Genomic DNA, 14,030 nt, shown 5'->3' on the forward strand with positions numbered 1-14,030 from the left:
AAGGTGTGCACCACCATGATGGCCAACCCTTGCTCTGAGAACTTCCTGAGCAGGCTGTAGAGAATATCACCTTCCTACATTTTAGTTTTCTGTCCAGACAGGGACTTACCAAGTGACTCATCCTCGTTAACAAAGGGAACTAGAAACTTTCACTTTGAGCATTAAAGTCTTTCCTTCCACAAGGCTGGAAAAGCATGAGTTCAAATGAAGGGTCACATCTCACAAACCAAGAACAGAATCCAGCTTGGCTTCATGGCAACTTGCAAATACCTCCTCATGTTGCAGAAGAGGAAACAGAATTTGAAGGAAGGGAAATAGTTCGGGATGTGTCTGGGAGGGCAACAGCCAGAAGCCAGCTTCCTTTGACCCAGACAGGCTCCTTTAGGACAACCTAACAGTTCATAGTTATCATTCACATCCAGAGACAAGACCAAGTGAAAAGAATCAGCTTTTAGGAAATGTAAGACTTGTAACACCAACTTCCACTGGACAGTGCAGAGGGTGGTACTTGCTGTTTCCTGTACTGCCTGGATTTTCACTCCTTTTTCTCTTCCTTTTTTATTCCCAGCCTTTGGGTCCTCTATTCCCTGACACTGCCTCTCCCCCTAGTATAATATACCTCTAGCTCTTTCCTCTCTGTATACCAAGGCCTCCTTTCTTCACAAGCAAAGCTGATAAATATACAAACTTCACCATGAGAGAGAAAGGAAGGCATAATGCATCAAGCAGTTTGACAGGGTCACCAGCAAGGGAGTGGATGAACTAGAAATAGCAAGCAGACACAATCAATATCCAGTAGATTATGCAGCTTAGAGAGGTTTATCCTAACTTCAGCAAATGCTTTGGATGAAGACAGGCTTGCAGTCAGGGACTGAAGGACAATCAGAAGACTACATTCATTTGGAGGCAAGGGGGAAAGGCTGCATGCATGTCATCTAAAAGTGAATTCCACTTGTGTGCTCTGCAACAGCCTTCTGCAGGTCTCTAGTCTTCCTATAGTGTCTAATGAAAAAGGAAGGGCTGTTTAAGGGCTACCATTCCTCACCTCCAAAGAACTAGGTGGACAGTAAAGTACTTTTCTGTCCTATAGCAGGTTATGTTGAGGTAGAGATAAGCCCTGGTTAGACGCCTCATAGGCTGCTAACAAAAGAGTGTTTACCCGTGAAAAAAAAAGGGAAAGCACAAGGAAGCAGTTAAAACCACTTGTGGGGAAGGAATGAGACTCCAGTTCTCCCCCACAGAGCTCCTGAACCCCTGGCTCTGCTTGCCTTTCACTTCTTCCAAGCTCAGTTCTAGTTGTTGGGGTCTTGGCCCTGAAGGACAGCTACTATCAACAGTGTCCAGTCAGACTCTGTCTGCCACTGCTACTAAGGCAGCTTATGGGAGTTAAGCAATCCCCCAAAGGCCAAGACCAAGGCACAGAGATATGCTTTTCCTAGCACAGAGGCAGAAACAGACATCCAAGTGTAGCATGGAACAGACAGTTTGTGACCATTCTGCAGAAACATCCGAGATTTGTTTACAGCAAGGTAGACTTCTCATCTGTACACGGCTGCCACCTAATGGCTATAGAGGACAGCTGCACTCACAGTGAGCTACAAGGGGAAGGTAGAAGGTGGCCTAGGAAGTTTATGGTGAGCAAGGCAGGGTTTACTGCCCAATTTCCAAATGCCCTGTTTCTCAACACCGCCCTGGCCATGGCATGCCTAGAGTGATACTCTATGAGATGGAGAACTTGTGTGAACTATTATAAGGGTCACCTTGGGTCTATGAGTCATTACAGTGAAGATTTTTGATATAATTAATGAAGCTCCTAAGAACTGAAAAAAGTATAAAAGCTTGAAAAACAAAACAGCAACAAAAAACAAAAAAAGAAAAACAGAAATTTAAATTATTTTTTCATCTAGCTATACAGCATTCCCATTTTCTCTAAACAGAACATTGACTTCCACTCACAGCACACACAGTACCTGCCCAGTCCGAAGCCTTCTCAGGGTTCCTCTTGGCCCCTCGATTTGCACTTTTGTAAGATAGCCAGGGCTGCTGCAGATCAATCCACCAGGCTGCCCAGGCCTCCCTATTCAGAACCTCAAATGAGCAGCCAGTGCTGCAGTCCTGGGCAGCTGTCACAATTCCTCAGGAAACCCAGTGCCAACGTACACTTCAACAAGTGAATGCCTGCTCTTACCTTTTGTAAATTTCATATAATGAACCCGGTTTTTGGAGGTTTTGGATTTTTCTTCAAGGCTAAAAGATTTCCTTTCCTTGTTGTCTGAGGAATCTTTAAAAGGAAGAAAAACATTAGATACCATGTAACTCATTCTCCTCATCGAAGGCTGGAGAGCTTTTTTATACATGGTTTTATAGGAGTGTCATCATTTACTAATAAAGGATTGGGATTTTTTTTTTTTTTAAAGTATAGAGCAGGAAAGGCTCTCTCCAGTCTATAAAACCCTTGAAGAAGAGAAATGAAAATATATCTTCATACCAAAATTTACACATGAATATTCATGGCACTTATTATGCACAGCAGTACAATACCAAGGTAACCCAAAAGCCTTTCAATATGGCTGACCTCATACTGACAGTCTGATACTGGAATATAATTTAATCATCTGCAGTAAAGAGTGGTGGGTTGACTCCAACATGGCCACTGAGTCACACTTAGGTAGCCATGATCTTCCCCAGGTGTTCCTAGTAATTTCAAAACAGAGCACGAAGCAGAGCAGGCTAGGAGCACTGTGAAGACAGGTGCTTCAGCTTTCAGACAGTGCTCAGCATGGGTTACTGCATGCATAGCCTAAACCACTCACTACATGTGTCTACCAGAGCTCTCAGGTTATGAAGCACCTTCTGCACACAAATGTCTCTGTGGAAGGACACCAGAGTCTGGATTGAGCTCAGAGGATCAGTTTATCTCTGGGGGTCCACAAGCATTTCTCCCAGCTGAGGGACACATGCCTTCATCCCACTCTCAATCTGCCATCAATGAGAAACCTAAATATGGGTTCCCATAACCAGACTCTCAACTTATCAAGACACAATGCTAGATATTTCCCTGCTTTATTTATGAGTATTTGTCAGAATTTACAATGCGTTTTCTTCTAGCTGTCTTAATTGTAATCCACTAATTATTATGACAACTTAACTCAAAGGAAAGCATCTGTATTGTGTTGAGATCACTAGGAAACAAAATGTTCTAACTGTGCTGTGGTAGAGAAATGTAACCAATTTAAAAAGGGAATAAGGCTAGTCATAGTGATGCAAATTTATAATCACAGTACTTGGGAGATGAAGGCAAGAGGATAATGATCATGAATGTAAGACTACCATGGGCTACCTAATAAGACCCCAACTCAAAAAAAAAAAACAAATATTTTTAAAAAGTTTAAGAATAAAAAATATATTAATATACAATGCAACGGGGAATGTGAAATGGAAAGGAATGATAAAACATAGCCTTTCTGACACTACAGAGGTACATATTTGAATATTTCAGAGACAATGGACATCAAACTTCGATGGCATCAGGCATTCACTACAGGCATTCAGGGTTGCTACAAAAGTGTTAGATATAAATGCCATTTCCAACATATGGGGCACATTTAAAAGTGATGGCATAATTTTCTTTAAAATGTAAATATTTTCTCCATGAACCAAAAATTACGTCTTTGCAAATGTTACTTGTGCCTTTAAAATCTTTTGGCTATTGATCTAAAAATGCATGATAGGACACTCTTTTCAAAATTCTCCCAGGGGGTATGTGAGTAGAAATTTGAGGATGCTGCTTCAAATCATAACTTTGCATCTAACAATGTCTAGCACCCCAGTTTCTGTCCCAAAATATTTAAAATAATGAGCGGCAAAATATCAGAAGGTTAATATATAGAAACTATGAGAAAGTGCCATCAAAATGCTAATGTGAACCTGTCCGGACATGCCTAAGTGAAACAGGATAGCTTTTCTCACGTGTACATGCACCTGCGTATGAATGTGGGATTATATGCTTGTTCATGTGGATGTCTGCATGGGTGCATAAGTGTACACATGCATGTGGAGGCCAGAGGACGATGCGAGACAGGTTCTATCACTGAACCTAGAACTCACAGATTGAATGGCAAGGGTGGCTGGCCAATGAGCTCCAGGGAGTCTCTTGTCTCTGCTCCCCAGTACTAGGGTTATAGCCACACACTAGTCTTTTTGGCATGGTTGCTGGAGATTTAAACTCAGGTCCTCCCTCTTGGGCAACAGGGATTTTACTGACAACTATGTCTCCCTGACCTCTTTTCTGTTTGTGTAACATGGGCTGGCCACGAACTGACTATTTACATGAAGCTAACACTGAACTTCTGATCCTCCTTCCTCTTCCTCCCAAGTGCTGGGATTATAAATACCTACTACACACAAGTGTGTAAAACAAGGTAACTTTTAAAACATGAAATTGATTTTTTGTGTTCTACAAGAGGACAAAACAAAAGGTCTGCTTAACTGCAAGGCAAACCGTTTGAATTTACTAAGGGATCTTAACAATAGAAAAGAATACTAGGTTCCTATACTATCTACCATTGAATGCAAGCAATACATGACTGTGGTTAAAAAAGAAAGAAATACATAAAAAGAAAAAAATCACATGGAAGGAGACACTGCCTTCAAAACAGATGGCCCAGCAGGAAAATAATCTGTTAGCTGTCCAGGTCTGTTCTGGGAACAGGGAGAGTTTGCCTAAAAGGAATCTTCTGAAGGTGCCTTCCAGTCCTTCCAGTTCTGGATGGCAGTTGGAGCCACACATAAGTATCTCTAAATGATAATCTGGGCTGCAGGGCTACTGGCCCCCTCTAGTGGTCTGGAAAGGAGCTATCTACAGGTGGGCTGCTGCAGCTTTGAATTGATTTAAAATACTCCCAGTTTGGGCACCAAGGAAAAGGAAGCCCATGGAGATTAGCCATGGAGGCAAGTTTTGTCATTTGTGAAGTCAGTCACAGCTTTCCTGACAAAGACCTCAGTCCTCTGGGTCCTTCAGAATGCCCACTGCCTGCCCTTACTTAAACACTCTGGGAGGGGCTGTTACAGTGACACTGCACAGCTTTGGCCATCAGTGTGGGACAAAGAAGCCTGTCCTGAGTGAGACAGGTCCCAACACTACTAAAATGGCACCTCTCACCTAGGAAATAAGTGATGACACCATCAGACTGGGGAGATGGGACCTCTTCTCTATCTATGTAACCCAGCCAAGAGGCCTTGGAGCACATCAGTTCTTGGAAGTCTGTGGCCTGAAAGTTAAAGCACTCTCTAAGGTACCAAGCACTAAGTGACATAACAATGCCAAACCCAGTGCAAAACAGTTTTCTCTGATTAAGAACAAGGGTGAGGGGATCTCTGAGAAAGGACCCCAGATTCAAAGGTCCATAAGGGCACTGGTAAAGGCATCTCGTGTTTGAGTGATGACCTAGTCATGCCACTTAGATGTCACCAGATACTCACGGTACACAAAGGCCATATCTGTCAGTCTTTAGCTAACTTTCATCACATATGTTAAATATGCTGCATTTTATTTATTTATTTAGAGACAAGGTTTCTCTGTGTAGCTTTGTAGACCAGACTGGCCTCGAACTCACAGAGATTCGCCTACCTCTGCCTTCCAAGTGCTGGGATTAAAAGCATGTACCACCACCACCTGGCATTGCTGTATTTTACTTTAAGTCTGCCAGGAAGAGAAGTGATGTTCACAATTCTTTCATCATAATGTGTGCACAGCATATAGATACATTCAAAACCTATACAGTTGAAGAGTTATCAAGTGAAGCCCTTCATCACTGCTTCCAGGGTTAAACTACTACACTGTCTACAAGCATGTAGACATGTGCCCTTTCTTAATATGCATGCTGCTTCTTCCCAGACAGCTGTGGGGCACAGCTGTCTATGATGCAGGACGTTACCAGACACAGTAACATGCCCATAGCTGTGACAACGGAAAATGTTTCTAGGACCAGCAAGATGAATCAGAGGGCAAAAGCTCATCCAGTAAGAGTGCCATTAAAATATAAACAGAATCATGAGTATTGGTAACTGCTTCCATCACCCCGACTCTGGGGTCTGAAAGGTCTGTGGCGAAATGTGAGTCTGATGGGAGGAGAGTTAGTGCCCTTACCTGCTGTTTCCTGACTGTGGCAAGTGTTGAGTGCTGCCAAAAGCTGGTTGAAATCATCTTGGTGAGCAATCCAGTTGTCCTGGAAGCAACAGAAAGTATGAGAGGCGCGCCCAAAGTTACTGTACTGCTGGCACAGACATATAACAGAAATCTGGCCATTAATATAAAATTATACATGTTTATTAAATATAATTCTGTAGTGAAATCTATAGTAAAGCCTTTGTGTCTGGCTCTGAGAGAAATGTTTCATCAAAGCCTTTGCTATGTTTGAGTTAATCAGGAGAAGCTGAGAAATTGTTTGGAGACTGCTTAAAGCTTGAAGAAATGTCTCTCTGGAAAGTCTGCACTTGGTGCTACGTGAGAGCTTGCAGCCGCCCCAACCTTGCTCCTAAGACACTCCTGGCAAAAAAAAAAAAAAAAAAAAAAAAAAAAAAAAAAAATGGCTGCCATAATCAAAAGGGCCTGAGATTTGTGTGGGTTGTCTGCTCTCAGGGCAGCAAGAGCAAGATGACTTTGGTAGCTGGAACCTTTCCCAGGTCCAAGTAACCTTGTATATGTTTGAATAAAGTAGCTGGAGTGAGCTAGCTAGGTGTCAGTCTTTTTAAAGAAGGCTCCTTTTGAAAATGAAGGCTTAGCATCTTGGTGAGTTTCTCTCTCTCTACTGTGGCACCTACAACTGACATCAAGCAATATTACTTAATAACTTTCACTGGATTCAAGAAATAGTATAAACTTGAAATACAATTTAAGCAGAGCCATATGAAAGCTGGAGTGTCTAGGGCAAAGGTCAGTAGAAGAGTCCTTGTCTAGAATGTAGAGTCCCAGGTTTGGTTCCCAGCACCACAAAGTCAACAAAATATACATATATATTTAGAGGAACCTTCTTGGAAGCTCAAACCTGTATTTCAAAGGTTTATGGCTCATCCATAGTTAAGTCAGAACAAAAACAAAGCAATGGGCAATGTGTGTGTTAAATATTATACTAAAGCAATATAAAATCAGTATTTTCTCACACAGAGAGACTATTGGGGACTAGAGATATGACTCAGCAGATAAGAGCACTGGCTGCTCTTGCAGAAGACTTGGCTTCAATTTCTAGCACCCACATGGTGGCTCACATCTGTCTGTAACTCCAGTTCCAGATGATCCCACGCCTTCTTCTGACACCCATGGGTACTGTAAGCATGTGGTACAGACACATATGCACAGGTAAAATACTCATACACATAAAAGAAAATAAAAAACTCTTGGGGGAAGGTGACACACTCCATGGATATGCTAAGGACAAGGGCACTGAGAGCAGAGCCCTCCTCTTTGCTCAACAGAACTTGGAGTATTTTGCTGAATTCTAACTACTTGCGTCAGCAGCAACGTTACAGAACTTTGTGGAAGGCCACCCCAAGTCTCTGAATAAACAAGTTCCTACTTGCAAGGTGTTCACTAATAATGACCTCTAAATAATACAAACCAGTGGACAGCAGGGTTTCTGAGCAGGACTTGCCCATGTGACTTTACATAAGCATTTCTTATTAAGAAAGCTTAAAAGATAAGATGTACAAATAGGTTTATGGGACACAATGCTTCTCCTAAGAACTTAAGTATAGCATGTTTCCTGTTTCTCAAAGCAGCATTTACCATTAAACTTATAGAAACTCTTTCTTTAGTGGCTAAAATTTTAGCTGTTACTCCAGAAAATTTTAGCTATTTTAGTCAAAGACACCAAATTACTCTAAACAATTCAGTTTCCATAAATCTATTGTCACAGTTTTTTGTTTGTTTGTTTTACTGGATTCTGTTAGCTACAAGAGGTCAGGACAAAGCTCCTAGGTCTGATTCTGAATGAAAAGGAGCAGTGGGTACTAAACCTGAAAAGTCTGGCAGCTGCTGACTTGCAAGTGCACAGTATGTATTCAATAGGACACATGACTGAGGAACACCAACAGTCAGAAACAAGCAAGGTTTCCTCCATCACTTCCTACTCTCAAAGCTACCCTGTATTAATAAAACAAACTAGTATTAGAACACAGGTGAAGATTAGGACACAGGTTCTGTTCTGAAAGTAACATGTCTTTGAAAAGACTTTTTACAAAGTTTAGCAACAAAATAGGAATACCTCTCTAGGCCATAACTAAGTAAAGGATCCAGGTGGACAAGGCAAGGTGGTGAACGCATGTCACAGTATGAGGACAAGCTAAGCCAAGTGCTCTTATGTCTTTCTTCACCCAAAGCAGGTACCTTGTTCTTGATTAAAAACCATTCCATCTGCTTGCAAGAATTTCAGTGTTTATGTTGACATAACTCAGCAAAGAAAACACTCAGAAGTCACTCACTTCAGTATTGTTTGTAGCTCCAAGTCCCAGGTTGTTATTTTTAACTTTAACTTTAATATGTTCTGTGGCTCCTTGCTCCTGAGCCCCCAAACCCTGTGGAGATTAAACAGAAAGAGATTAAATATAACCCTATCAGCTACAAAGAGAAATTGCCTCTTTCTTCTCCCATCTATTCAAAACAGACACAGCCCAGAACAATGGTTCTCAACCTGTGGGTTGCAACCCCTTTGAGGGTCAAACAACCCCTTCACAGTGGTTAGATATTAGATATCCTGCATATCAGATATTTACATTATGATTCATAACAGTAGCAAAGTTACAGGTATGAAGTAGCAATGAAGTAATTTCATGACTGGGGGGTCATCACAATAGGAACAACTATATAAAAGGGTAACAGCATATAGAAGGTTGAGAACCACTGGCCCGGAGGGTTCTGGAAGATAATGTCTGCAGCACCAATGTTACACTCTTAATTGTGAATGCTGATTTGTGAACCCAAGAACTAAGACAGAGTCCATGAAGACACTGTGCAGCACATATCATGTGTATGTTCTGGCGCAAGCCACTGCTACAGGAAGTGGCAGAAGCCTATGGGAGCATGTGGAGCACAGGACATTCTCTGTTACTTGATACTGCAACATGACAAGAAAGGAGGTGGAGGAGCACTCCATGTCCCTGGTTTCACTTAGCTCTCACTTGGAGGTCATTCGAATAACAAGTAATCACAGAGGCTGTGAGTGAGAGAGACCTTGGTGGACTACAGGACCAGGAAGAAAGACCTCCAGGAAGGCTTCAGCTAGGTGAGTGGGAAAGAATATAAGAACAGAGGTCAAACATCACAGGACCTTCAAAGTTGGAGCAGAGATGTAGATTTTAATCCTTGGAAACACCTTCGGCAAGGGAGCAACATAATCTAAAGTTCAGTTTCAAATGCCCTTCTGGCCATTGTATGATGAAAGGACAGATGGGGAATGGGAAGTGGCATTGCTTGAATGCTCGGGTAGTTAGCGCCACCTTTGAAAACCAGGAAAACATGGAAAGGCGAAGATTTGAGGGGACAAGAGGCTTATAATAAAAAATAATTTTGAGATGCTACTTAAGTATCACAACCAGGAGGCATAATTCAGTGCATGGTAGGTATTTAATGAGATCACCTGAGCAGACTATGCAAACTGGCTCCACAGCTCAAGAGTCTAGAGGTAGACGATAGCCATGATTTAGAGGTAGTTGATGTGATAAAAAAAAAACAAGGCGAGAGAAAGGGTAGTAATGCTACACAACAAAGTTCCACAAAGCAGCCACTGAGGGTGAGGTAAGTGAAGGGTACCTTATACCCACTGGATTCGGCAAGAGCCCTGCAACTCTGACAGACCCAGGATGTATAGTTTCACATTAGAAACTCCACTACAGACAGGAGTGAGTGGGATATAAGGGATTCAAGACAGCATGTATCTACTACAAAGGAAATTAAGTACCATTCTTGGAAACACAGAACTGAAGCTAAGAAAGATGTTAAATATAGCAGTAACCAGAGAACCTGGTATTCATGTTCCAGTCTAATTTTACCACCTGGTCACAATTTAGTTCTCCAAAATCAATTACTGATCTAGAGCGCAAAGTTCTCCCAGACTCTAAGAAGATTGTCTTCAGATTTGTGATCTCCCAGCTTGGCACGGATACTTTAGAGTTTGATTGATACCTTTCCTTTAGACCATCCCATCTTCTCAAGCATCCTCTGGCCAAACTTGGAATCATCATTGCTCCATGCAGTATTTCTGGGATCCACAGTCCATTTCTGCTTCCGCCGACCTGTAAATGAAAAGGTATTTCGTCAGCAACAGTCTTGAGCACACGCAAGTCAGTACATGCTTGCTATTTAACAGGATACATTCAATGTCCAAGGGAATAACAGCTCTTTCCCCTGTAGCTATACACTCCTGGCATATAAAGTAACCTTGCAAAATTCAAAGTAAAATATTCCCTTTAAGAAAGCAAGCAAAATTGCCAGGCGGTGGTAGCACACATCTTTAATCCCAGCCCTTGGGAGACAGACGGCACGCAGATCTCTGTGAGTTCAAGACCAGCATGGTCTATAAGAGTTAGTTCCAGGAAGGCTCCAAAGCTACACAGAGAAACCCTGTCTCGAAAAAAAATAAAATAAAAAAATTTTTAAAAAGAAAGGAAGGAAAAAAAAAAAAAAAAAAAAAAAAAAAGGAAGGAAGGGGAAAAAAGGAAGGAAGGAAGGAAAGAAGGAAGAAACTTGATAGACTACTATTTGAGCCTTCCACTTCCAGTCATTGGCAACAACCAGAGCACCTCTTGTAGCCACCTTCATACTCACTGGCAGCTGCAGCAACCACAGCAGCAGGTGCAGGTACCTCAATGCTCACTGCTTCATGTTACAAGCTAAATGCTACACATATATTAAACTCAATTTCCACAATATCTCAATGAAGGGAGATATTCTTACCTTTCTATCTTTCAGAGGAGAAGACCGAGTCTAGGACAATAGTATCTGCCTAATATAACCAAGTAAAATCCAAACCTTTTATACAAACCAAGGTGCTATAGATTTCAAAAGGTATTATTTGAGTGAGGGGTGAGATGAGACTCATGTCGTGATAGGCTAACCTTAAATTTGCTATATAGCTAAGGATGACCTTGAACTCCTGATCCTCCTGCCTCCATCTCCCCATGCCCAGATCAACTCATATTCTTATTACACAATTCAGGGAAAGGCAATTGTACATGGTGACTAACAGATAATATGCTTCCCTTCTTAGTAAAACCTCCAGAATAATTTATGGCACTTCATATTCTATTGCACTGTGATATATATAATATATAATATATATATATATATATATATATATATATATATCCATCTTTCATATGTTCTGTCACTCTATATCCCTTAAGTTCCATATCCAGTTCTTCATCCTTATGCTTCATTGCAAGAAGGAAAATAAGCACTTTGCCTATAGCTGGTACCTGATTAAAAAATGTATGAATGAATGGAGGAATGGGAAAGGAGAAAACGGAAAGGAAGGAACAAATAGCTGAAATAAGGGAACTGCTTTGGGTGCCATGGAAACTTTCCTCTGAAATGAATATAAATAACTGACCATTAAGAACTCAAGTTCAAGCTGGAGAGATGGTTCAGCAGTCCCTGAGTTCAACTATCAGGCACCCATGGTGGCTCAGAACTGTCCATAATGAGATCTGGGGCCTTCTTCTGGTGTGTAGGCATACAGGTAAACAGAACACTGTACACATAATAAATAAATCTTTAAAAAAAACACACACACAAAAACCAAGAACTCAAGTTCATCACTATAGTTGTATTGTTTGTCTTGATGGCAATCCTCTAGTCTTAGCTCCACAAATGCTGGGGATCACAGGCAGGGGCACCACATTTGGCTTCACTGCTGCAATTCTGAGGAGAAACTACAGCAGAAAAAGAACCCACCAGGTCAACAGAACAAGAATCTGAACTCCCAAAGCCAACTGTGGCCAAGTAAGGAATCTGGAGGTTGAATGTTATTACTGCTCACCCACTGCCCTCACGGAAGCACCCTATCATAACCCAACTGAAAAATAACACAGCCCCTAGTCAAAGGGCTCACTATGTTGTATGTAAAATCAGTAGGGATCCTTACCTATCTATACCTAGCAAAAACAAGAATCCCTTCACAACCATAGGGCAGGAAAACAAACACCACAAACCAAGCTGAGTTGAACACAAATTTGCAGTGTTATGCCTGGGGGGGGGGGGGGAAGCTGATCCAAAAACTTGTTCCACCTAGCTCAACAAACTGTTATATACTCAGCACTCTATCTCCCTAATGAACACAATAAAGACAGGCATATTAGCTGGTGTTCTGCATGTGTCTCCTCTAATCCATATCTAGAGAATGCCTGCCAGGGTTTGCTAACCATGGCTTGTAAGGAGCCTACCCTTCCCATCGGAAACCCTGTCACATACTTATCCAAGATGCATTGCCATGCTAAGAAAGGAACTGGTTGCCAGGTCAGTTGTTCTTCCCTGTATAAAACACTGCTGAGACTCCAATCTGTATTGATGCACTAACCTCACCAGGATTTTTAAGGCTGGATGAGGCAGAAAATAGCTTGACTTCATGGAAGTAGAAACCAACTGAACTGCCTGGAAGACGGTGGAATCAACTGAACTACCTAGAAATGGCACTTTCCAGTCCAATATTGAGCTGCCTACAGGATGTGCAGTGTGCTCCATGAAATGAGAGATGGGGGAAACTACAAACGGGGGACAGGAGAGGCAGAAGGGGATCAGAGGTGAAAGGGGGTCAGAGGTGGCAGTAAGGTAGTGGGAGATGGGGAATACGAATCACTCAAACATGCCTTGTTCTAAAATGTCTAAAACGACATCTTTTAAAATGAAAATATCTGTTTATGCTCCCTGATAGCTACACAACTTCCAGGAAAAGTTAAAAGCCAGTTCTTCGTGAGCGTCACACGACTGCCTACTGGTGGCAAGAATCCATAGCTACACTTATCATTTATAAGTAAAAGCAGCCTCTGAGCAGGGGAATTAGTGAACTTCGAGTGTCAAAGACAAAGAGGCAATGTGGCCTCTAACCACGGATACCCTTTCGGTCTCCCTTGGAACCATTCAGCAGCCTGCACTCCCGCCACCGGCTTATCAGTGTCTGACACTTGTAATGCTTCCGCTTTTCTTCTCTGGGTCCAATACATCTTGGACAGTTGAATTTCTGAGCCTGAAGCGATGCTACGGGACCCATATTTCTGGAACCAATCCCCAGACACTTGGGCCCGGAGAAGTGAAAGAATCCTCCCAGGTGGCCACGATGGCTAGCGCAAGAGAAAGTCTGAGACTTGGTGTCCCGAACCTCTGAACACACACGTGAACGTGCGACTCGAGCCTTTAGTTCCAGGACCAGAGTTCTGGGGACACTGCTGTCTGTCCCGCGCGGGCCTGGAAGTCACTGCGGTCCTCGCCCGGAGCTCGAACACCCTCCGCCCCGGGTCACCCTGGTGGCCCGTGCCCGTCAACCCATCACTCAGTCGCCCAGCTCCGCCGACACTCACGCTCCGCCAGCATCGACATTGTCGCAAATCTGCCGATCGCTGCCTTTGACCAGGAGCTCAGTGGTTACGATGAGTCTGAATACAGGATAAGATAGAAGACCCAGGGAGCGCACGCCGGGCTGCACTGCACTGGGGCGCGTGCTAGTGACGCCAGCGGTGCGCGACTCTACAGACCACGTGAAGCTGAGGGGCGGGGCCGCCTTGCAGGATCCAGAGACAGATTCGTTTTAGGGCTTGGCCAGAGCCGGTGGGACAAAAGCAGTTCACAGTTTAACTCTAAAAAGAGGGTGTGCAAGCACCCTTAGAGCTGTTCGGGGGTTCTGCCCTGGGGACAGCTGAAAAGGAAGGTATTGGCACTGTGGAAGGGGACCTGTGTTCCTCACACTTTTACCTATGCCCATTGGGAATGCTGAGCGAGGAGGGAGGGAGGAGAGCAGGCAGAAACAGACATCTCGCTGGCAAAG

General features: G+C 42.9%; 1 protein-coding gene across 1 annotated transcript in view; it reads right to left on the bottom strand.

Annotated features, from left to right (window-relative positions):
• The window catches only part of Pinx1 (PIN2 (TERF1) interacting telomerase inhibitor 1), a 60,941-nt gene extending 47,273 nt beyond the window's left edge, over positions 1–13,668 (bottom strand). The window contains exons 1-5 of the mRNA XM_051195533.1: positions 13,567–13,668; positions 10,178–10,287; positions 8,479–8,571; positions 6,149–6,227; positions 2,189–2,281 (exon numbers count right to left, since the gene is read on the bottom strand). Of these exons, the coding sequence (XP_051051490.1) occupies positions 2,189–2,281; positions 6,149–6,227; positions 8,479–8,571; positions 10,178–10,287; positions 13,567–13,585 (394 nt within the window). The 5' untranslated portion in view covers positions 13,586–13,668. The remainder of the gene's footprint in view (positions 1–2,188; positions 2,282–6,148; positions 6,228–8,478; positions 8,572–10,177; positions 10,288–13,566) is intronic.
• Positions 13,669–14,030: the final 362 nt, after the last annotated feature.

The sequence above is a fragment of the Phodopus roborovskii genome, unplaced genomic scaffold, assembly GCF_943737965.1.
Source record: "Phodopus roborovskii unplaced genomic scaffold, PHOROB, whole genome shotgun sequence".
Lineage (NCBI taxonomy): Eukaryota > Metazoa > Chordata > Mammalia > Rodentia > Cricetidae > Phodopus > Phodopus roborovskii.